Here is a 24,660-nt window from a genome sequence, read left to right on the forward strand (position 1 = left end):
CAAGTTTTATTCATAGCAATAAAGTTACTGCATATACTATTTGGTCATTAATTTATTGTAAACTACTTTCTTTAAGTACCAACGTTACGTTACATAGTTATATATTACGAATAATTTTACACAAACATTCTACACATGAGGAAAACACAATGTCCAGAAGCAGCTGCCAACTGCCAACAATGTATTTGAGCACAAGCAACAACTTACTATAAGCAAACAAATATAGTGTTAGCCAATAAGAGATCTGGATAATATAGTGCTAGCCAATAAGAGATCAGGATAATATAGTTCTAGCCAATAAGAGATCAGGATAATATAGTGCTAGCCAATAAGAGATCAGGATAATATAGTTCTAGCCAATAAGAGATCAGGATAATATAGTGCTAGCCAATAAGAGATCAGGATAATATAGTTCTAGCCAATAAGAGATCAGGATAATATAGTGCTAGCCAATAAGAGATCAGGATAATATAGTGAACAGGATAATATAGTGAACAAATATTTTTAAATACTTTATATTATCATTCAATAATTAAAAAATAAATAATAATTATAAGAAATATGTAATTTTACAGGTTCACTATCATATCAGAAGTTATTCATACAATACCAATTTCATATTTATTATCACAAGCATACTAAAACAACTATGGATGTATCAATTAACAGAAAATTAAATACAATCCTTCATATTATTCTTCATAATCTTGTGTATTTTCTATAATTTCATAACAATGTTTTACTAATCACATTTGTTTACAACCATTGTAAACATGCCATTCTCTATATATTTTGTATATATTATATATTTTACCTAATTGTGTACACTAAAAAACCGTGAGAATGAAAAATTTGTTCAAACTGATCACATTCAACCTCTTTTGATTTTTATGCAGATATATATAGTAGAAACAACAAGGTTTGGTAGAACAACAATAGTTCTTCATTATATGCACACATAACAGAGATCAAATTGCCCCTTATATTTTATATACCATAATATTTGTACATACAGTACAACCTCTATTAAAGGGACACCTTTGGGACCTGACATCTATAGGCTGTCCCTTGAATATGAGTTGTTTGTAGAATTAAAACATATATTGCCCCTCGTTCCTTTTACGAGAAAGTGTCCACTGAAAAGGGGTGTCTGTCCTAAAGGAGGAGTATATTAACAGCATCACAGCTTTTGAATAGATTTCTTAATATCTTTAGGCAACATATTTCCAATAATCATTTTCTCGCAGTTTATAGTAATTTTACTTTTATTTCCATCAGCTTTCACAGTGACCAACACCAGTGTACCGGTCGATATGGTCTTTCCGGCAAACCTATATGTGGTAATGGTAGGGTCACTCGGTGGCACCACTTGGACGTTGGCTACTTCACCGACTCGTTGCATGATTGCTTTCTGATTGTTCAGTGAGTCAGGAATATCAACCTTCTCAGAGTTTTCATTCATTCCAGCTAGCTTACCTGAAATTGTAAATTGAATAATAATAATAAGCTTCATCTTTATTCTAATCAATATATAAAAACATATAAGATTGGATATTTACAATTCATTTTAAAAACCAAAAAAATATATAAATATAAAAAGGAGTACTGTATAAAAAGTCACAAACAGCAAAAAACAAAGCCGGGTACCAGACCGTGCAAGGAAAAGGCTCTACCAACTATCAAAAATATCGGTGATACTAGTGTTCTAAGTATTTAACTACAGTATAATATATCTACTTTTTTAATTCAAAATGTGTCCTCTTTTTATTTTTATATTAAAGGAAATAAAATCTAAAGTTATACCTTGTTGTGCTTGGAAGTCTCTTTCGTTCATAATTGCAGGTTGGATGAGTTCACCGACCGGACATTTCACGCTCACGCTATATTTTCTTGACTCCGTGCTGAAAGAGGAAATAAATTAAAATCATTATAATTATGTGCGAGTATGTAAAATCAAGGAACAGTGAAATTACTTATTTCACTCTTCCCTGGTAAAATTAATATAAATTTAGTATATGAAAAATTGTACAGATGATATAGAAATTGATAGCCCCTGAAGAAAATATAGTTTTATCAAAATGTTACATATGGTAAGCACCATCTGCTCACTCTCAACAAAAAAAGTACAAATTTTAGTAGTGTGCTTAATGTACAATTTACGGACAAATTCTTAGGAAGAAGATGACCTCTTTACAATTTGTACAAAATGTAAAAAGGGTTAAAAAAGTTAAAAAAGCAAACTTTCTATTAACAAAATTCTTTAATAATCAGTGAATAATAGAGTATTTAAAACATTTCATAGCACATAGTAGATTTCTATCAATTGATTGGATGATTGTGGGGTCACATGATATAATGGCAACTACTATACAAAACATGAAAAAAAAACCAGAATTAGCCTATATCAGCTTAAAATAATGAATGTTTTATATTTGTGCAATAGGGCAAATAATTTCATTCAGTGAAAGATCAAATATTTTCACTCGGCTTTCAACTCATAAACATTAATCATGTGTATACTATTTGTAAACACCAATATATTTAACTGTAAATCACTTCCTATTAGTAATTAAATACCATGTTATAAAAAGTTTAATTGAAATATCATTTTCACAATTGTTTTCAGTTAATTTTTAACATAGATTTCTAATATGTGACACCAGGGAAGAATTAACTCAATAATTTTACTCTTGCCGGGTGACATTTTACAAATCTACTGTTCAATAGAGCTTACTTTTGTACTTGTAAAAATATTAATATTAGATGAAAAAGTGTTTATTAAGGGAATAAAGATATGCAATTCTATAAACAGTAAAGTCACAAAATAATCCAATAACAAAAACAAGAAAATTTTACAGTAAATATAGTTATTATCATATACTATTTATGAACACCAGACCATTTCCCTAAAAAAATAGTACCATAATTTGTTTTCACTGTCAACAGCCCCATTACATAGGCCTCATACAGTTTCACCACATAGAGCTCATACAGTGTCACCACACCACATTTTTCCCCATTAGATGTGTGGGATTTTTACTAATTGTTTTCTAATAGAATAAAACAATATTTACATGGGTATCACTAAGACTAGGTATAGTGGTCTTTAAGTAAAGGTTTGCAGAAGTCTTGGAAACACATTATTGTTAACAAGTTGTTCTGGGTGTGGGATTATACACACAAGGCAATACTTCATATGTAAGGTAGCATAGCACTAGTAAAGCTCTATCTACACTATCAAACTTTATGTGACAAAAAAATGTGATGTGCCCATTGGACATGATGTCATATCACTACCAAATGAGGACATATCACTACCATATTTAGGCACATTACACTAGTTTGACAGAGTGTAGACAGAGCTTAATACATAGCATAAACAAACTGTAAACCAATGGCATTGTTAATTTTTAACATGAGGAAAAATATACCGATTCATAAGGAATTATAAAATGTTGAGTTAGCCATCAAGTAGTTAGTAGAAAACTTGGGAAATAAAAAAAAATCTTATTGTAAAACTTACACACACGTATCAAACTCATCAGTGATGCTAAGTTGTATGAATATAACAAAATTAAAAAGAAAAAATAAAGTTAAATAGTAAAAAGAATATATTTAAATTCATATCTAAAAGCCAATTTCAAATAATAACAATACTAGAAATAATAATTGAGATTCATTTTGTTTGTGTGATGTTTCCCATAAAATACATTCACTACAGCCATAGTGAACTAAAATACCCAGTAGTTTTAAGTGAGCTGAAATTGCAAATGACTAAAGTGATACATATGATAAATAAAAACAAAATCTGAATAAGAAACAACCAAATGATTGCACTATAATTGATTGATTGTTGATACTCACCATATTTCAAAGTTTGCAGGTTGTATCGTGTCACAGAAATCAATACCAGTATTAACCGTGGTAGAATCACCTGACTCTAAGTTTGTGATCTCTTTGAACTCATGTAATGTCATACCTGCCTGTAACTTTGTCTCACCTAAAAATAAAGTTGTAATTATTATATTAGATTAACTACAGTCTACTCTCCCAATACTCTCTGAAAACCGGAAACTCTCCCAAAACCAGACTTTTCTTGAGGTCCAAAAGATTCATTTTATATATACCAGACTTCCCAGAAAACCAGACATATTTGGCCAGCCCAAAGGTGTCAGGTATTGGGAGAGTTGACTGTATTACAATAATTTATATTCTTTGCAATTTTTTTCAGGTAAACTTTATCCAAATTATACAGTTTTATAGTTTAGCTTAAGTGTGAAATAATCATTTAATAACATGGGCTTGTTTTAATTATGCCAAGCAAACGAATTTCCATTTTGAAGTGGACCAATAACATTTCTTGAATCTTGTTGAACAAAGTATCACAACACATACTAGCTACACACATGTTTTGTTACACTAGATTCCTTATCAGTGTTTGGTACACCATCATATTCTAATATTTCTGTAGTAAACTTACCAATCTTGATGCACTGTATTGGAGCATCACTGTTGTTTGTGAATGTTATCTCCACAGCTACCATTGTCGTAGAGAAGATACATGAGCGGCGCTTAAACATGTAAGATGCTGTTAAGCCTTGACTATTCATTCTGTTCAACAGCTCATAGGTTTTGGATGGAACGCACATTGCACCAGTTGTCTACAAAAATTGTATTGTATCAAAAAACTCTTTAAAAAGCAAATACAGATATAAGAAGGGTAGTAAAACATGACACAGACCTCCCAACTCTCCTAGTAATGGCAGGAGTCTCCTGATATTTTAGTGATTTCCCGCTCCCCTGATAAAATGCAATTTCCTCCCAATAATATTTTGGATGAACAAAAACATATCCCGATATTTCTAATTTCTACTACTGTAGATACAGAAAAAAGGAAGAAAATATGCTAATATCGGTCTGCAAGATGTTTATAATAAATTCATGCATTTTTAAATAAGTGAATTTTGAGGACTTCCAAAAATATAATGCAAAAGAAAGAACACGAGGGTAAGTTCTTTAAAATGTTCAGAGATCCCTAATTCAAAATCATGGATACTGAAAATACTCACTGATAGGCCTGAAGAATTATTATCATTAAGTGATAAGCCTTGGAGATCAGTAGCTATTGTAGGTATCAAGACGGAATTTATGGCAGCAGCAGGAGGGGCAGCACCAGCTGGAACAGCAGTGTCGCCAACTAAAATACAAAAGGTATTTATTTTATGTCATAATCAATAAATGTAAATTCAATTTTATGAACCTCGTAGTTGTACGATCAATATAAAGAGATAAAACAAGAATATATATAAAAATATATGAGATGAATTATTAAATGAAAAATAATGAATTGGATGGTGGAGAATATTTCATGAGGCCTCGTTAAATAAACAGTCAATATTTCATTGATTGACTAACTAGGCTAGACCGGGAAGCAGTTGGTCAGGCGATTCAAGCATTTTCAGTCAATTTAGAGAAACCAGAATTATATGCCCATCCAAGGGTGTCCCCAGTATTGACAAGTGTACTCACCGTCATCGCCAAAATCTAGAAGCTGCATTTCAGGTTCCTTCTTTTTAGGTGTAGACTTCTTTGATGGCGTTGCTTCCTTTTTAGCCGTTTTGCTTTTTGTTGGTGAGGTCTAAATTTTAAAATTTATATTAGGTGGCGTTGTGTTTTATATTGTATATATTTAATATTTCTTCTTATCTAACAAATATTTGCATGGACAATAAAGTTAATCTTGAATTTACTCAAAATTTATTGAAAGTTAAAGTAATTCACGGCATGGTAGTTTTATAATTTCATAGAAATAAAACCTACCTTTTTAACAGGTTGCTTTTCAACACTTGAATCACTATCAGTGTCTGAGCTGCTGCTATCACTTTCTGATACTTCTGATTCACTCTCTGATGATTCCCTGTCAGTGTCCATTGATGAATTACTTGCCTCACTTTCAGCACTGCTTGCTTCTGATCCGCTATCAGATTCACTTCCAGATTCGGACCCAGATTCCGAGTCTGATTCACTACTGGAGCCTTCATCTGTTGATAACATGATTTTTAAGAAATTAATGAAATAGTGCAAAACCAATTAAATCCTGAAAAAATGTTACCTGTTATGAATTAAATTTTTAAATAATTTTTTAGTTTTTAACAAAAGTAAATTCATCATGCACATGCATGAGTGGAGTTGTGGGTTCCCAAAGACATGTAATAAGACTGTTTATTTAGAGAATGTTTGTCTTGTGAACAGGATTGCCACTATTAAGAAGGATAATGAATAAATTTGCTTATGGCTATCCTTGGCAATTTGTCTAAATATATATATAAAAAAGTTCCAGATGTTGAATGAAGCTTATGCTATTTAAGCAATTATTATTTTTATCATAAACCCAATAAATAAATATTCCTTACCTGAGCTAGTCTCATCTTCGTCATCATCATCTTCAGAGCTACTGGAGTAAAATGACTTAGGCTTCCTTGCTTTTTTACCCTTATCTTTTGATTTAGACCATGTTATAACCTCCTAAAATATTAAGCATTTCAATAATATTTTTATATTGTTATACTACATTTTTATACTATAATGTGTGCATACAAAATGTAAGCCTCTAAAGGTTTAAATTTTTAAGTATTACACAAAATATTTCTTGTTATATCTGTTTTTGTGATAAGTGAGCAATACAATTTCCAGTTTATCAGCATTACCATTTTTTAGTATAAATTAAAACAAAAATTCTCCAAATTTTTTAATTATTCAGTATATCCAACTCTTACAGTTGTTGTGAAAATAGCTCGTTGGAAGTTGAGATTTTCAAGAAATGATAGGTTTTTATTTGCTTACCTCAACGTTTCTGACTGTTGGGTCTGGTGCTACATCTGGGAAACTTGGCAGCTCAATATATCCATTTGCCTTGCTGTTGATTACATGGGAAAGAGATCCAAGCTGATACTGGTCACGATCTACAAGTCAACAACATTACATTTCAAATAACTTCAATCAGCATGTCCATTTGAAGACAACACAATTAGTGGCTGATTTATTATAATAATCCTAAAAATTAGATATTTTTTATGATAAAAATGATGCATACAAGTTATTATTACCTTTAAAAACAGATTCCAATACAGGGGCAGGCTTGGAGGCTAAGAATATCTTCTTTGCATGTTTGCTTAGAGCACCTCCTTTCTCACCAGGAAAAATAAGATGTCGCAGGAACCTGGAACGATCACGGATGTCGTAGTTCTGGTCATACTTTGCAAGATTAAGAACATACTGGAATAGTAGCTTTGTCTTTAAAAATTGAGAAAAAAAAAATATATAGCATTGATTATCTGTACATTATTACAGAAATTGTTATTGGACTCTCTGAAAACCAGACTTTTCTAGAAAGAACCTACAATTGTGGTCAACTCTACAAGTGTCACAGACATCTTACCTGTTTTGAGTTGGTAAGATAAAGTTTAGCTCCTAGATTACCTGTTCTGAGTTGGTAAGATAAAGTTTAGCTCCTAGATTACCTGTTTTGAGTTGGTAAGATAAAGTTTAGCTCCTAGATTACCTGTTTTGAGTTGGTAAGATAAAGTTTAGCTCCTAGATTACCTGTTTTGAGTTGGTAAGATAAAGTTTAGCTCCTAGATTACCTGTTTTGAGTTGGTAAGATAGAGTTTAGCTCCTAGATTACCTGTTTTGAGTTGGTAAGATAGAGTTTAGCTCCTAGATTACCTGTTTTGAGTTGGTAAGATAGAGTTTAGCTCCTAGATTACCTGTTTTGAGTTGGTAAGATAGAGTTTAGCTCCTAGATTACCTGTTTTGAGTTGGTAAGATAGAGTTTAGCTCCTAGATTACCTGTTTTGAGTTGGTAAGATAGAGTTTAGCTCCTAGATTACCTGTTTTGAGTTGGTAAGATAGAGTTTAGCTCCTAGATTACCTGTTTTGAGTTGGTAAGATAGAGTTTAGCTCCTAGATTCAACACTTGCAGCTTGACTATGTCTTCTTCGTTGATAAAATTCTTAGCCATCTTGCGTAGGACGTCTGGTGCTATCTTAGGTACATGTTCTGAATATTCTCCAATAAGCCACAGGATGCTAGCTCTTGCCATAGGAATCTAGTCAAATATACAAGATAAATGAACTCTGACACAAATTTCTAAAATATCTATGAATCTTACAAGTTTAAAGCAAATTTCAAAGAACATCAGCTAATAAGATGAAATCGTTGGGAAAAGCCTGAGATTGGTTAATTAATGTAAAGTAAGAACCCCTATTAATTATTTAGGCTAGTTAAACAAATTAAAAAATGAATCATGTAGATATGTGAGTAACAGTCTTACCGTAATGGCATCAGCAAGTTTTGCCATGTGTCTGATAATCTCCTTATGTTCTGTTGGATTCATTTGTAACAGTTTACGAATCACAACAACACTCTCAGCTACAACAGCCTCTGCAAAACGTAATTGTAAGTGAAATTTAAAAGATTACACGCCTAGCAATACTTTTTTAATGGTTTTTTAATCATTTTCTTTTTATAGCTTTCTTACCATCTCTGTTTGACATTAATCCCATGAGACCATTCATGCATGAATCTGTGACCTCACTAATGTTGCTCGCACATCTACCTATAGCTTGAATGGTAGATGCCACAAAATCACGATCTGAGCTGGTTACATAAGTCTGTAAAAGTATCAAATACAATTTAATTATATTTGATAAAGATAATGTCAGTATCATAGTATCATTTTTAGTGTAATGTGTGCAAGTATCTAGAGTTCAATAGTAGTTTTTGGTTACACTAAGGTCTATTTATACAATGATTACTATATTACTATTAGTGTATATAATGTTTACATATTTTGTACTTTCTAGATTTTTATCTCTATATCTATCTTTACACTTAATCAGGCATGGTTTGGGCAGAAGCTATTACAGGCTCTAAAATTTAACAGCCGTGTCTTTTTTATTTTTCTGCAACCTGACAGATCGTTTTTATCATTTATGAAATATTTAGCCTCCCTAATCTATAATGCTGGATGTGCCCCTCTTAATAGTATTCAAGTATGTGGGCAAAGTAGTCATATGTGCTGAATGATGACATAAACTAACCTGGAATTCTCTAAGTATAGTGGAAATACTGGTCTCACCAGCGATGTTAGTCAATATCTCCAGCTTCAGAAGCCTAATATGAGTTGGGTCATTTGAGCGCACAAAAAAACTTTTCAGATACGGCTCAAACATTCCTCTGCGTTTAGCACTAAGCGTGGCAATGTTGCTTAAAACGATAGATTGCACTTCACTATAAAAACAATGTTTAAAATTTAGGAAAAGCACACAACAAGTATACCAATGTAAATAGAACACAAGAACAACATGATAAAAGGTAGAGTATTTCAAACACTGAATGACTTACCGGTGACCACGAAGGAGTCGGACAAGGGCCTTGGCTACTATGCCAACTTCACTCTTAGGAGCTATGTGATGGTACAGTTGAGCTACAGCCATTACAACCTGTTAAAAGAATACAAATTAAATAACATTTTGCAGGAGGAACTATCCCACCCAATGCTTTTACCCCTAAGAACAGTGGTATCAGGTTTCTAATCTCACTAATAAGAAACTTGATATCACTGTCATTATGGGATAAAAGCAGTCGACTGAGCTAACCGGTCATCTTGTTTATACAAAAGAAGTAGGCCTGTCAAGGTGCTTATTTGAGGCAAATCCTTCAAATTGTGATAACATTCTAAAAGTTGGCACAGTTATTCATTGGTGTATCAAAAACATAAAATGAAAGGGTTGCACAAAATTTGGTCAGGGGAAAGCAGCCACACTAAACATGGTCATCCGTGGTGTCAACTGTATGAGTTGACAGTCCCATTTGACAATTGACCGATTGACTAGGTAAGGGGATGTTTGTCGGTTGTTGCAAATCTAACGCTCCCTAATAACTTACAGCTGAGTTTCTGCTTTGTAGCAATGGCTTAGCACTCCTTAGCAACAGTCTATGATCAGCATCCATTACATATGGTATTTTCTTTTCTCCTTCTTCTTCGCCTTCATCCTCCTTTTTTTCATCATCTTCAGATCCATAAAATGATTTTTCATTTTCTTCTTGAATGTAATCCTTAAAGAGGTTGGAGTTAATAAAATTGTATTAATAATAATAATAATAGTTCATTCTTAATAGCGCATATAAGCAAGCTCCCAATGCGCTGCACAGTATTATCTGGGCCATTTTTTTTTATCAAACAGGTAGTAGTGACATGGTAGCTTAGTAAATAGGTAACTTGTCTTTATTTCATCTGTCTTCAGTCAAAAGTGCTATGATATATGTAAGCTTTACAAATTTGTTTAATAAAAAAAAATAAACGAATCTCCATCATAATAAAGAAATGTAGCTAAAAAATGTTTTTACTAATCAATAAAATAAGACCATATTTACAGCTTTGTTCGGATCTAGAAATTGAGTGCGGGCATAACGTGTCAACATATTGATGATTGAAATCTGTCCCCACTCTTCCACATCAATCAACAAATTGCAGAGTTTGCGAAAATTCTTGTGAACTAGGTCGATTCTTTCAGGACAAACTTCTTCAAAAGCCATCACAACACTTCCAGCTACCAACTGAAAAAGGTAAACATATCTAGGGTGTATTTATTTGATTATACATGTTACCATATTACACCAAAAATAAAAAAACACCTCCACCAAATACACTCTTTCCTCGAATCCAGTATTTATCTATATAGTAAATAAAAAATAAATAAAAAAATGCTTACTGTTGTTTTATCTGAGAGTAGTTTTTCAATAACTTCTATGAGTTGATCCCTTTGTTCGGGATCCAGGCTATACATTTTTGGAATTGCATGTGCGGCCGTCTTTCTCACGTAAGGCGACATGTCTGTCACGCTGTCTTTTAACGCAAGCATCATTATTGGGATGATGATGGTCACTCGAATCGAAGACAAAACTCGTAGAGCTGACGCTCGAATAAACTGGTTTGGATCCTGTAAATACACAGAAAGTTATTATTACTTGATAATAAAATAGAATTTTGATAAGTATAGTGCTTTGTTTGCTTATTCGTACGATAGCATCCACAATTATTAAGTTATCAACCTGTGCGCAATTCAGCCCAGTAGGCTGCAAGTTGCAGGTTATTTCCCCATTTACATTCATTTTCATTATTATTCCGTTATAGACCTACTGCTAAGGATAATCAGCACAAGAAACATGCTTATCAGCAGGTCTTAACTTTATAATTGGTAGAACAATGATAGAATTACCTTGAGTGCTTTTTGGAATGTACTAATTGATAGCAGAGCAAGGTCTTGCTGTTCTTCAGCGTAACGTACAAGATAAACATAAACCAACTTTTTAATCTGAAAAAAGATTAAATAAAGATCAAATTATTTTTACACTCTACATACGCATAAGGAAAATGACGGAGGTGTGAACATTTTGGCCTTTACAGTATCAAAAACACAAATTTATTATTATAGTTACTTTTACCTCAATATTTTTAGAGACAACATTTTTGACAACTGCAGCAAATAAATCAGATGCATCTTTGCCTTTAGCAATCATCTGAAATAAAAAAACACCAATTGATGTTACGATTTAATGTGGAATTCAATATTTCAGCATTTCTTATTGTCGTCATTAAGATAATCTAAAGACAAGATACACAATTTTACATAAAGATGTGAAGTTGAGTATTTTGATTTGGGTGGTAATTACATCAATACTTGATTGTAATTTTAATTTTAATGTTTATGCATTCACATTAACTTTAGAATAGAAATATACATTTTTTTAAATAACAAACTAATACAATCCAAAGGCAAATTATTGAAAAAAATGACAATTCTGTGGGTATCAGTGGTTGGATCTCAATATAAATACAAATAAAATAAGCAAAAAGCTAAATCAAAACGATAAATAAAATAGCCACAAAATATTGCAGAGCTTCAGTGCAAAAAATAATATAGATTAATGTTATCATTATAATTAAAGGCAAAGGTAGGTTTAGTGTTTAATGCTATGGATTATGCTAATTAACCCGGCAGTTTATGCTAATGAGGTCACTGCTACTATTTCACTGTGGAACAAGTCAATACAGTATAATTATAAATTAAATCAAAGTAGATTTAATGCTATTCACAGTGCAGCTCAGTGTATGTAAAACCTACATCTGCACAGATTCAATCAAGCATGTAATTGAATAGCTCTGTACATTATCTGAAAGATATTGATTATATCAAACAATATACTCTTCAATTAGTATTATGCTCTGTCTACACTATCAAAGATTATGTGAGAAAAAATGTGATGTGCCCATATCACTAACATATTTGGGCACATCACTACCATATTTGGGCACATCTCACTTTTTTTGTCAAACTAGTTTGATAGTGTAGACAGAGCTTAAGGATAAAGGCCCTGTTCACACTGATGGAGTTAGGGTGTTTTAGCATACAATACTGATGACACAATGTGTGTCTGTATCATTTGAAAAGGACTTTGCTAGCAATCAGCAACTCAATGTGTGTTTATATATCATTATTTTATGCATCTTTGAATGGACAAGAATACAATTTAACTATTTCTTATACTGTACTTGATTGATGTGTTTATTCACCATGCAAACCTTTAAACAATATTATTACATAATAGAAATGGCCCAATATTTTCAGGACAAATCCTAGTAGAGATGGTCACCCTCACCAACCTTTGTTATACATTATATTATTATTTTGATATGGTGGTATAAGTTGAGACTTGAATAGCTAGTAGAGTGTGAAGCCGTTCATGCATGACTTTTGACTTAATTGACCACTCATATTTATCTCAAACAATACTGAGGGGGAGGGAGTGGGTTTGTAAATATCAGGGTACTGTTTGGTTTCATTATTATTACATTTTTATTTTTATTGTCGTTTTATAGTTAGCATTGTAATGTGGTTTTAGTAAATATTGATTGTACAACGCACCTTCATATCGAAGTGTGCCAGCGCTACAAAAGTGTGTGTTCAAATAAATTATATTATATATATATTATAATTAAATAATCAATGAAAAAATAATATGAGGAATGATGAAAGTGCAGCAAGCAAGCAGTATAACTAGCAGCTTGTTAGTACTTACTCCAATGATACGTTTCATTGCTTCCAGCTTTAAGCCATCTTTGTTACTATCAAGCATTGATTTAAGATCTTCATGTCTAAAAATTAAATAACAATTAGAAAAACATAACATTTGTTATTTATTTTGTTTTATTGATCCAAAACCAACATCGCTGAACAATAAAACATGTGATATAAGAAAACATCTAAACAATAAAACAGAATACTAAATTTGATATTATTAAGATCTTTTTAGAGAAAAAAAACTGACTAAAAAAAAAAAATATTGCAATCATTTAATATCATGTGTCTCTAATGCCTTGTTTTTACGGTTAATTACACACATACATGTCAAGTTTGAGGTTGCTGATGGCTTGACATTTCCTAATTATAACAATGCATCCCAACCCACGCACCCAACCCCATAAACAAGAATTTGTTATTGGCCTAAATTGGGACAAAACATGATGAATAATGATGATGCATTCTCATTCATTATTCTGTCCTGATCTTATTAATAATAAAATATTAATTAATTAGATTATTATTAATATAAATTATGAAAATTAATAAACATAAAATTAAATATCCAAGGTTTAACAAAATACAATCGATCATGGGGATATTATTATACTTTTTATAATCTGCTGCAAAGAATCCTCCACGAGCTGGATCGCTAGCCTCATCCGCATCACCTGTCGAACCTCCACCACCACCGCCGCCGCTACTGTTACCGCCCACCAAGTGATGTGGACGTTCGTTGGCGTAAGACACCATACTACTACTGGACGTCATGTCGTCGTAGTCCTATAAAAACGAATTATATTATCATATTTAATTAATCGCACACACAATTATTAATTCTAACCATCTCTTAATACAAATTTGAGAGTGCCTTACCAATTTCACGGGAATTCTGTGTTCTCTTATCTAGCCTAGGCCTCCCTATGTCATTCAGTATGACCTTTCACCGTTTAGGTAAAAATTGTATTATATTTACTGGATACAAACTATTACTAAAAAAACATTGATAGTGTTAGAATCATATTCTTATATTTATTAGATTTGTATATTATTTTCAAACTGACTTAAAATATTCTAAATAAAGGATATTGAAAACCGATTTATTTTTTATAATGACATAATTCTCACGTGGGTCATTATCGGCGGTCATTACGCAAACTCAGTTTGGTTTATGCCATCATCAACGAACATTTAGGTAAAATCTTTGATTTCTGATAAGAAAACATCTTCAAATCAACTATTTTAAGCCATGGCTGACTTTGATAGTAATCCATTTGCTGACCCACAAGAATCTAATCCGTTTCAGGTAAAGTATTGGTTTTAATTGATGGTTTAATCATGCCAATTTCCTAGGCCTAACTCAAACTGTACTGTGTAGCTAGCTAGCTAGGCCCGGCCTACCCACTCACTCACATACGTGTTTCTCTGATGAACGGCATCCTGATTGATAAACAGTGGTTACTGTATTACGATAACAGTATGTAAGGTGGGGGGGGGGGGCGTAGCTTAGCTTTAGTGGCGCTCCTTGAAACCCTTTTGAATTATTGTTTTTAATTGCATGTTGCATAGAATATAAATAATATATTATGTTACCGTTTTATTATGTATTAAAATTATTTTATTGAATGATGTGTATCTAGGACTGGTTATTTCTGTAATTTATCATCAAATTTTGTTTTTTCTAAATGTTTAAAATTGTAAATCTAAAAAAAAAATTATTTAAAACAGTGTGCTATTGTGTTTTTCTTCATTAATATCTTTCATGAGTATCCTTTTAAAAAAAGTGTTCAGTATTTAAATTCATAACTGATTTGTTAACACCTGACAAATAAGAATTTAAGCTACCTGTAGTGATATCATTCAATTCGCAGACGACGCAAAACACTAGATTTGGCTTTAACTAGCCTAGATAGCTAGTCAAAGGAAATATCGGAAAGAAAAAACCAAACTTAAACTTGTTTTAAAGTACCTCAATTGGTATAATGTTGCATTATAATATCATTTTCCTTTTGACTACAGTTGCATATTAAAGTGAAATACAGATTCAAGTTTAGGCCAAATAACAACGTATGTAGGCTAGGCACGCCTCAGCAAAAACACTGATCAAAGTACATTTCGACTGGATTTGGGAAAGGAACAGTTTAGAGAGTATTATTTCACATGTCATGTGACACAAAATGCAGGTACACGATGTTATCGTCAGCAGCCATACCTCACTAATGTTTATCGACCGCCGCCCATACTTAGTTAAAAAACATGTGAGGTTGCGGTCAACAAAGTAGCGCATTTTATTGCCGTGTGACCAAAAAATCTAGGTCTGTATTAATTACTGTCTTCTGTCGGCAGTCAACTGAACATTCTGATACTATTTTTAGAATGAAGTTTAACTTTTTTTTTAACCTGGACGTTCGCTATATTATTTTTACAACTTGGCCAGTCAAAATTAACACAATAATTTTCACTCCTTGTTACTGTACTTCACAAAGAACATGGTAGGACTGTTTATTACGGTTACAAACTTCTCACAAACTTCAGAATGTAGCTCATTGAAAGTTTTTTATTGAGGTTATCTATCTAGGAAGCCATCTCCTACATAGGAAAAGTTGCAGTATTTTTTTTCTGTACTGTGATGTTTGGATAGAAGGTATACTGTACACATACTGTAGGCATATCTTTTCTGAGATGATGTCATGTAAGATTGTGCCAATGATAACTGATATAATTGTATGTAAATGAGGAATTAAGATCAATTTACACAGATGAGCCATATTAACAGTATTAAATAAAAATATAGAATCTATGTTATTCCATATGACCATTGTTGTGAGTGTGTAATGCAGGAGTTACTGTAGCGTATTCTGTTCATGAATTTTGTTGTTACTGTGTACAATCAGGAGTAGCGAGTTCCACTAGCTGAGGATAAAATAAAATCCAATTTTAAAGTTAAAATCTTCTACAATGAAGGTGGTTATACATTGAATTAGACAGCATTATTTTAGTTAGATAAAAGCATTACCACCAGGAAGTAAATGAATGATTTAATTGAATAAAGCAGAAGTTGCTTTAATATAACAAGCAAACTCACTTGCATATCAAAAGATGACCCCCACTCATCACTTTAATATTATAAAGTTTCATTTGTTGTAAATGATGATGACAATTACTGTAGCCTCATTGTTGGATATTGTATCATATTATTTTGCTGTCTTATGTCTTATTAGTTTTCAATTTATTAATATTGTTATAATGTGAAAAAGAAAATGATTTTTGTCCAATTGAAATTTGATTTTATCATTTGATTTTAAGTACATTCCTGAGCATTGTTTTTTTCAGTTATTATTTTTTTTGTGATTGTATGGAATCATCTTCATCTTTTTTTCTGTATTATTAGTTATCTGCAATATGTGTATAACTCCTTGTTATTGTACTGTATGGATCATCTTTTTTTTTCTGTATTATTCTTCCTTTTTTGTACATCACGTTTCTAGAATGTGTTAACAGAAAATATCGTAACTTTGTCAACATGCAACATTTACATGAATTTTTGCACCTCCTATTTTTGAATGACATCAAGAGTTGCGCAACGTAACTTATGCACAATTTTATGAATTTCAATGATTGATCATAGATTAAAATCCCTGAAAAGTATTAAAATGGTTGAGCAACATTTGTTTACCAACTGCAGTCATAGATCTTTGAACATTATTGAATTTCTGTTCTGTTGAGTACTGTTAAGTGTGTACTGGTTTGAGAATTGAAGCTTGAAAAGAATAAAGATTGTGGAATATTCACCACCAGCAATGCATTTGAATAAACATTCTAACTATACAAATAGTTTTTTTTTTTCATTATGAAGTACTCTAACTGTTTACTGATACTGTAGATAGAGATAGGAAACAAACATCCTTGCATTATTGTGTACAGGTATGTTTCAGCATTCACCACCAGTGGACAGGTATATCACATTTGAGAAATGTCCATATTTTGGCAAATGGTTTATCCTAAATTTGTTTTAATCGTCAATAACCAATAGTTAACTCAACTTAATTATATCAATAATACTGGATTTCATTTAGGTGTGTTAAAAATCAATACCAAAGGTGGTATCTACCAACTCTCTATATTATTAAAGATTAGTTATGTGCGATTTACTGAAATTTGACCTTACATAGATTTATGAATATAGTTCAGTAGCAAGGATTGTCCTACTGTATTTAAATTATACCATTGCAGTTAGGCTCTAGAAAATTTGTCCTAGATCATGGGATAAAATAGAAACACATTGATTTGTTTAGAATATAAATTGTTTTTTAACTTTAAGAGGCCCTGTGTTCAGCACTCCTAAGGGGCCCTCCAAAGCTGGGTAGTTGCATTGGGGCTGCTCATTGTCTGGGCCCCTGTGTTTAGCCAGTGAGCGCTCATAGCCATTTTATACCACTGATTGTTTACTGTAGCCAGGTCAGAATATAATGTGTACTACTGTACAGTAAAGCGTATACACAAAGTTAGATTATTAACTACCGTATATCCTCTGGTATAATCCCATCACCCTAGAAAACAAAATGGGGACTATACCTGGGGATATGCCTGTTTGTGAAATCAGACATAAAGTAGGAGGTGGGATTAAACCCGAAGTGGGATTATACCCGAGGATATACAATACTAAATTGCTGATTTAGATGATGAAATCAATTACCTTGTGCATAATGGCATCAATCCTAGATGGTACATTCCTAACTTTAGTGGAGATATTTCCAACCTTTGTTTGTAGCCATTGCATCCTTGTAGGTGACTTGTTGATTGGCTCCTCATCACCACCATTTTGGTTTAACTTCTCGTATTGTCCATTCTCTGATGATGATGCCCCACCACTGCTGTTAGCAAAGTCAAGAATTCTCTCTGTATTAAACATGTTCATTATTTAAACAGTAAAATAAAAATATATATACTACAACTGCAAACCCAATCAGTATATTATCTGATTTGTGTAATGGTTGGTTGTTGGCTATGCTCTTCTTTGCATTGTATTCACTGGTTTTGTGTTACTGGGCATTATTTGCTTGTACTGTATTTACACCGGCTGTGCATCATAATGAAATTTAATTTCCATTTTTGACATTATACTGGTAGGTTACAAACTTACACAATACAAAACGTTGCTCTACTACTGATAACAATTTAACAACAATATTCACTATTCTTTTGCATAAAACTTATAATTTATACCATGTAATGATTATTAATACAATTTTTAAATACTTAATAAATGTTAATATTAAATTATAATAAAATGATGTAGTTTTTTAAAATTTAAAATTCTGTGACAACTGATGAAGGTTGAATATCACATGACTGTAATTTGCATATAACCATGTGACTTCTATCTATTGCGGTAATAACAATATCAATGTAATAGACTCTGCTTTGATCCTAAGCCTACATTTTACTGATATTTTTATTATCAATTACTAAACAAAAATGGATTTTAATCCAGAAAAGGTAAGGTTTTTAAAGATAAAAAATTATAAATTTGTATTGATTTTATTACATTTTTTTTTGTAGTACAGGTAAAGTATGCATTTTTCACCTGTTTTAAATCATTTGATTGTACACTGACCTACAAAACGTATTATTATAGGAAAACATTAACCATACTTTGCGTTTATTTGAACAGCTTCTTACAAGAAATCTAATTTATTAGCATATACTTACTACATCTAAATTTATCTGTAACTGTAGTAATATGAATATGTTCTTGTGTAGTGTGTGTTCTATTAGTCTATGTTTGATGGCCATTTATAAAGGCCACCATGGCTATAACATAAAATGTCATTAAATGCTAGTACTGTATGTAGTAGATATCTCACTAAATTTGTATTATTTATACACATAGAGTTTTATATGTTGTACAATACTGAAAATGGTAGGTATTTTTAATATGATAAATATTGCCGTTGTTTATGAACGTTGATTCATGGCTGAATCCTACCTGTATATTAAGTCCATTTGTCTGTCTATTCAAAGCAACATTGATTATTAGTAGGTGGCATGCAAGCTGTGCAATTTCTCATATTTAGATTCATTGCTTTGTGCAGGCTAAAGAAGGAATGAGTGTTTACTGTAGTAAATATGTTTGTATTTGTGGTGCAGCAGACAATGGTAATTATAGGATTACCTATTATCTGCAACCAATGTTTATCTTTTAGTTACTCTGCAGTGTTACAGGTACCGCCTATATGTAAAATGTAGCGAAGGAAAAATAAAAATAAAGGGCAGACATGTACCCAAAAAAACCAAGAAGATCACTAATATAATGCAGTTATAGTGAGCTTTCGCATCGGGACAGTAGGGCAGAACGTGACAGTTGTATAAAGTATCTTTTGTCCTGTTATTAAATGCATTTTGCACAAGTGACGATGGTAAGCCTAGGCCTAGACCACAGAACGACGAATGTTAAATTGACAAAATACAGTCAGAATAATGAACGGATGGAGTATACTGGGCTTATACTGTATGCATGCGCAGTTTAATCTTTTGTATAAAGCATCTCCTATCCCGAGAGCTCACTATTTATGTACAGGCATGTATTGACAACAGATTTAAGTAGAATACAAGCATCAGAAATGAGACCCTTCAGAACAATTGGCAATAAGACCAGGCAAAATAACAAGCGTGAACATTTGAAAGTTGTCACTAGTCACGCTTTGGCCTAACAGACTATGTTGTTCGACAACAAACGTTACCTGAAAATTCAGTGTTGATTGAGGTTTAAAAGAAACTAAAACTTTTAAAAACTTTGCAAATTGTTTGCTTAATGAAATAATAAAACATAATTGTATTTACTACAACTGTATTTATTGAACAGATAATTTCTAATGATCACAGACAATGTTCACTATCATATTTTATGACCACATGTACCCATCATTCACAATAGAATATTGCAATTTGATATTTACTTATACTGTACTGTACCTTAATTGTAAAGTCTCCATTGACTCACAAGTGCTTCTCTATCACCAAACCAATACAAAAGCAGTCACACTCATAGTATTCTCCAAATCAAACTTTTGGGTGATAACTTGATGCTTTATGTTTACTATACACATGGAATGTTTGTTCTTCTGTTACAAAATTGAATAGGTTTTCCAGCTGTTATCATAGCCATACAACAGCCATATGGTGTGGGAGTTAATCAAATATGAGGTAAAGTTCAGAATTAAAAGCCAATGAGATTATTAGGCTAAACAGTATTTTGGAAAAGCGTAAATGATACAGGATTCATTCGTTACATTAGTGACACTTTTAATAGTATAGATGTAGGATCGTGTGTTGCATATGTATCTGTTAAGTATTGTATTTAAAAAGCTTATAGTATTCTGATTTTGGATTTCACTGTACTGGAGTGTGTTCAATGGTATGTGCTGTCTTATCAATATAATATCAATTTCTATTCAAAGTCTATTGTAGAGAAAAGGGACAACTTTAGAGATGTCATGTGATATCAGAACAATTGCAAGGATGTAGCCACAAGAGAGAAATTTGTCCAGTTTTCGCAAAAAAAGGGAAAAATTTCTGTTCAAGCCACTGGGTTGTCAAAGTACTTCTGTGAAAAAGTGGTCAGGTTTAAACCTTACCAACCGTACTGGTGGTTACAGCCCTGATAATTGCAAGATATTCACACAAATGCACGCTTATTTGAAGTAATAATCCAGATAGGCTAAAAAAGAATTTAACAAATTGTATAATTTTTTTTACGATTTATTATACAATCTGTGAGATTTTTGGTGCTTGTTTTATTGAACTCATCGGGTAGATTTTCCTATATATTAAAGATGTCACAGAAATTCATGACATCTACTAATCCAACTGTACTGTAGTACACAGTACAGTATTTACATAATATTTGTATACAGTTAAGTTTAAAATGCCTCAATGTGTTAAAATATATAATACTAACTAGTATGACATTTGTACAAAAGTAGCTAATTCATTTGCCGGCAAACTATCTTCATTATGTTGACATCCCAAGAGGTTTGATAAAAGCCGTTGAACAGCTTTCATCCGTCGTCAGCAACGTAATAACGCCAGATAACCCTTACAATTTAAGCACTCTGCATCATATCAGATGCTGATGTATAATGTTTCTTATCCTGTATGTATGCATTACAGTCAGTCTGTCGTCTTTACAGTTTACAGTGCAATTTACAGTTTTTTCTTCAGATGCCAAATATACAATGTATTAAAATAAATTTTTTGTATACATGAATTAAAACTAAAAGTCAAAATACGCTATGTACTGTACTCGCACAAATAAGCATGCTGGTCTAGATGACCATCAATCCCACCATCAATCCACATGAGCAGATCCAACAGGGGTGGAGGAAATTGGTGCTAGGATAGTGCACTCCGTAATTTGACAACCAGAAATATAACACCATAATGCGCAAGAGAGCAAGCCATTGAACACCCAGGGCCTACAGAATGTGCCCCTCACACGAGTATATTATTATTACCACATCCTTCATTCAAAATTCCTGGATCTTCTTTCCTTGGTTCAATATAATGTACACTAGTATGTAAATTAATTTTTTGTATACTTGAATTAAGTCAAATAATGCTACAGAATGTGCCTCTCACACAAGTATTATCATCACATCCTTCATTCAGAATTACAGGATCCTCTTCAACATAATGTACACTAGTATGTAAGGAAACAGGAAGCATTTTTGTTAAACTTGCTGATAATGTTTCACTTTTTGTCTTGCAGGATCAGTCAGTTCAACAAGCAACTAGTAACAGTCATAGAGGTCTTGAAGAATATAACCCTTTTGAAGATTCCAATAAACAAGCTGTATGTGAATATATTTATTGTATTAAAAGAAAAATAGGAAAAAACAAATATAAAATAGCATGCAATATATAATGAATATATTCCTTATATTGAAAGTTGCCAGAGTACAATACTAAAAGCCTATGCATTTTACTTCACAACACTACACATACGGCTATGCGTCACAAAAGCCAAAAAAGCATATAAAAAAAGATTTTTATATTATTTGTAATCTACATTTCATAAGCTTTAAAAGGAGAGGCCATTTTTAGTAAATTTGTCCTATTTGATCAACAAGTTAAACAGAGAAACATAAGAATCCATAGATTTAAAGAAATGTTACGGTTCAAGAAAATCAACAATTATTTTGCAATGTTTATTTAATAACTATGTCTTGCCTCATGAATCAGCAAATCAGTACAGTAAAGATAATGTACATAGTGGAGGAGGAGGCAGGTTGCCCTTCCATTGAAGTCATTGTGCTTGAGCATGTTTCATTGACTTCCCTAGCTACAATATAGGATGATGATATAATTTATATGATTTCTTTCATTTTTCGTTTGTTAATGTACAGCAACCATATAGACAGACAGCACCTCCTACAAAGTCCGAACCCCAACCTGCAGTGTTACCACCCACAGGACCACCACCTGCTTACACACAATCAGCTGCACAACCGGTAAGTTGCTTCTACATGGTTCTTGCATGTCAAATAATATCTAAAGCTCTGTCTACACTACCTAACTAGTTTGACAAGTGTGGTGTCCCCAAATATAGTAGTAATATGCCCAAATATGGTAGTGATGTGCTCAAATATAGTAGTCCATATATGGGCACATTATACTTTTTTCTCACATAAAGTTTGATAGTGTAGATGGAGCTTGATACACACATTGCCTGGCTCAGATTGTATAGTGGGTCATGTACATGTTAAAGAATAGGACCAAAAGGAATAGATTATTTACCTTTGATATCCCACCAAGTATGACCTGGTCTGGCACACGTAATTTGTGTTTTTTGTCCCATAGGCAGTGCAAGCTGGACATGAAGACTTAATACGACGACAAGAAGAATTAGAACGCAAAGCAGCCGAACTACAAAGGCGAGAACAACAAATTAATAATGCTCAATATAACAGTAAGTTGTTACCATTAAAACTATACAGTCTCATTTAGCGTGATAGGAGAATTTGGCATTCTCTGCTAATCTCACAATAGTCGTTTAAGTCTAAAGCTCTTTTTTTATTATTTTATATTTTTATTTATACTTTTTTATTTAGGGGAAATGTTTCGCTTGAATGTTGCATATTGCCACTGGACACACATTGCTCATTTGGCCCGTTATGCATTATTTCTTGATATTAATAAATCTTTGCCTTATCTCTAAACATTTGTGTACATGACAGAATCAACTACTTTAAAAGAGGAGGAACACATTTCTTTGACCGCATCTTTGACTGGCATTCATTATACTTAATTATTTACCTTATTTTTTAGCACGACAAAACAACTGGCCTCCTTTGCCGACATGGTTACATATCCAGCCTTGCTTTTATCAAGATTTTTCAGTAGACATTCCTTTGGACTTTCAGCGTACAGTGAAAACTGGATATTATTTGTGGATGTGTAAGTGTAGCCCAATAATATACAAATAATGAATGTTTATGAGTGCAATGGTACAAATAATTGAATTGCATGAATATAAAACATTCATTATTTTACTCTTCTCTAGCAGGATTCTTTTCTGCTGTCAGTGTCAGATTTTGAAATAGGAGGGGCCTTAATTTGATGTCCTATCTTTTGCATTACAATTTGCAAAATTTAGTGGCCGACTGGGTCCCACTTGGATCCGCCCCTGGCTGTTGGGTAAAATGTGTAGATTGCAGCGTAATAAATAAAATGATTGACGTCTTTCAGGTTATGGTGTGTTGTTATTTATAAATGTGCTGATATCTATTGGTTACATCAGCACAGGAGTCAGTCATAGTGGACGCTGTTTTGGCTTAGCTGTATTTTTCTGTGTACTTTTTAATCCATGTTCTTATGTGTGTTGGTTTAGGCCTTTGTATAAAGCTTTTAGGTGAGAAGGCAGCATCACGGTTTGTTTCTTTCTTCATCAAGCCATCTACCATTTTTTATCATATTTTAATAGTTTGTGCGTCATAATTGTGATACCATTCACATTTGCTTATAATACCATATTTTAAAGCATTTCATATCGTCAATTTCATTTCAGTTTATGTATTAGTCCTATTCTTGAATTTGATTGGCGCCATGGCGTACCTATTCTCAAAAACAGATGGAGGTAAAGCGACAACATTTGGTCTTGCAATTGTCTGGTTTGTAGCGTTCAGTCCATGCTCATTTGTCTGTTGGTATCGACCTATGTACAAGGCCTTCAGGTAAATCAGCATTTCATCATTTTCATCCAAATAATAATAATAATATCCTGGATTTATATAGCGCCTAATGTTGTGAAACCTCTAAGCGCTGAACATTATTACCCCAGTCATTTTTTGGATCAAACACGTATGGAAACATACTCCCATAATGCAGCTAGTAATCAGCGCAAAGTTGTGTCTTGATCTAACCGGGTATCCATAAAATGAAAACAATATTTAAAAAATGTAAGATTAAAATTAGGTTGCATCATAAATTAGTGAATAAGTACTACATACTTTGT

General features: G+C 32.4%; 2 protein-coding genes across 8 annotated transcripts in view; one reads left to right on the forward strand and one right to left on the reverse strand.

Annotated features, from left to right (window-relative positions):
* On the reverse strand, positions 1-20,155 carry LOC144854760 (AP-3 complex subunit beta-2-like). 4 transcript variants are annotated; one of them, XM_078712726.1, is made up of 25 exons: positions 20,121-20,155; positions 17,842-18,019; positions 13,756-13,928; positions 13,144-13,219; positions 11,509-11,583; positions 11,283-11,378; positions 10,776-11,003; positions 10,438-10,620; positions 9,949-10,119; positions 9,406-9,503; positions 9,102-9,291; positions 8,540-8,672; positions 8,333-8,442; positions 7,931-8,107; positions 7,107-7,293; positions 6,844-6,962; positions 6,414-6,525; positions 5,821-6,041; positions 5,530-5,638; positions 5,070-5,197; positions 4,481-4,661; positions 3,865-4,000; positions 3,524-3,550; positions 1,804-1,901; positions 1-1,476 (listed from the first exon to the last, which is right to left on the reverse strand). In XM_078712726.1, the coding sequence occupies exons 1-25, from the start codon at positions 20,138-20,140 to the stop codon at positions 1,181-1,183; spliced, it is 3,522 nt and encodes a 1,173-aa protein (XP_078568852.1). In that variant the 5' UTR covers positions 20,141-20,155; the 3' UTR covers positions 1-1,180. The 4 variants fall into 4 exon arrangements, with proteins under 4 accessions (XP_078568852.1, XP_078568851.1, XP_078568854.1 ...); XM_078712725.1 differs by lacking the exon at positions 20,121-20,155 and having other exon boundaries at positions 17,842-18,086; XM_078712728.1 differs by lacking the exons at positions 17,842-18,019; positions 20,121-20,155 and adding an exon at positions 14,022-14,088.
* LOC144854780 (secretory carrier-associated membrane protein 1-like) overlaps positions 14,282-24,660 on the forward strand; it is a 20,278-nt gene continuing 9,899 nt past the window's right edge. For 3 of the 4 annotated variants that reach the window (XM_078712761.1, XM_078712760.1, XM_078712759.1), the window contains exons 1-6: positions 14,282-14,451; positions 21,916-21,999; positions 22,553-22,657; positions 23,007-23,115; positions 23,475-23,603; positions 24,214-24,379. In XM_078712761.1, the coding sequence (XP_078568887.1) occupies positions 14,395-14,451; positions 21,916-21,999; positions 22,553-22,657; positions 23,007-23,115; positions 23,475-23,603; positions 24,214-24,379 (650 nt within the window). In that variant the 5' untranslated portion in view covers positions 14,282-14,394. Of the gene's footprint in view, positions 14,452-18,558; positions 18,645-21,915; positions 22,000-22,552; positions 22,658-23,006; positions 23,116-23,474; positions 23,604-24,213; positions 24,380-24,660 lie in introns of those variants that run through there. The other variant, XM_078712762.1, reaches the window with a different exon arrangement.

Source organism: Antedon bifida, chromosome 10 (assembly GCF_963402885.1).
Source record: "Antedon bifida chromosome 10, ecAntBifi1.1, whole genome shotgun sequence".
In the NCBI taxonomy this organism is placed as follows: domain Eukaryota; kingdom Metazoa; phylum Echinodermata; class Crinoidea; order Comatulida; family Antedonidae; genus Antedon; species Antedon bifida.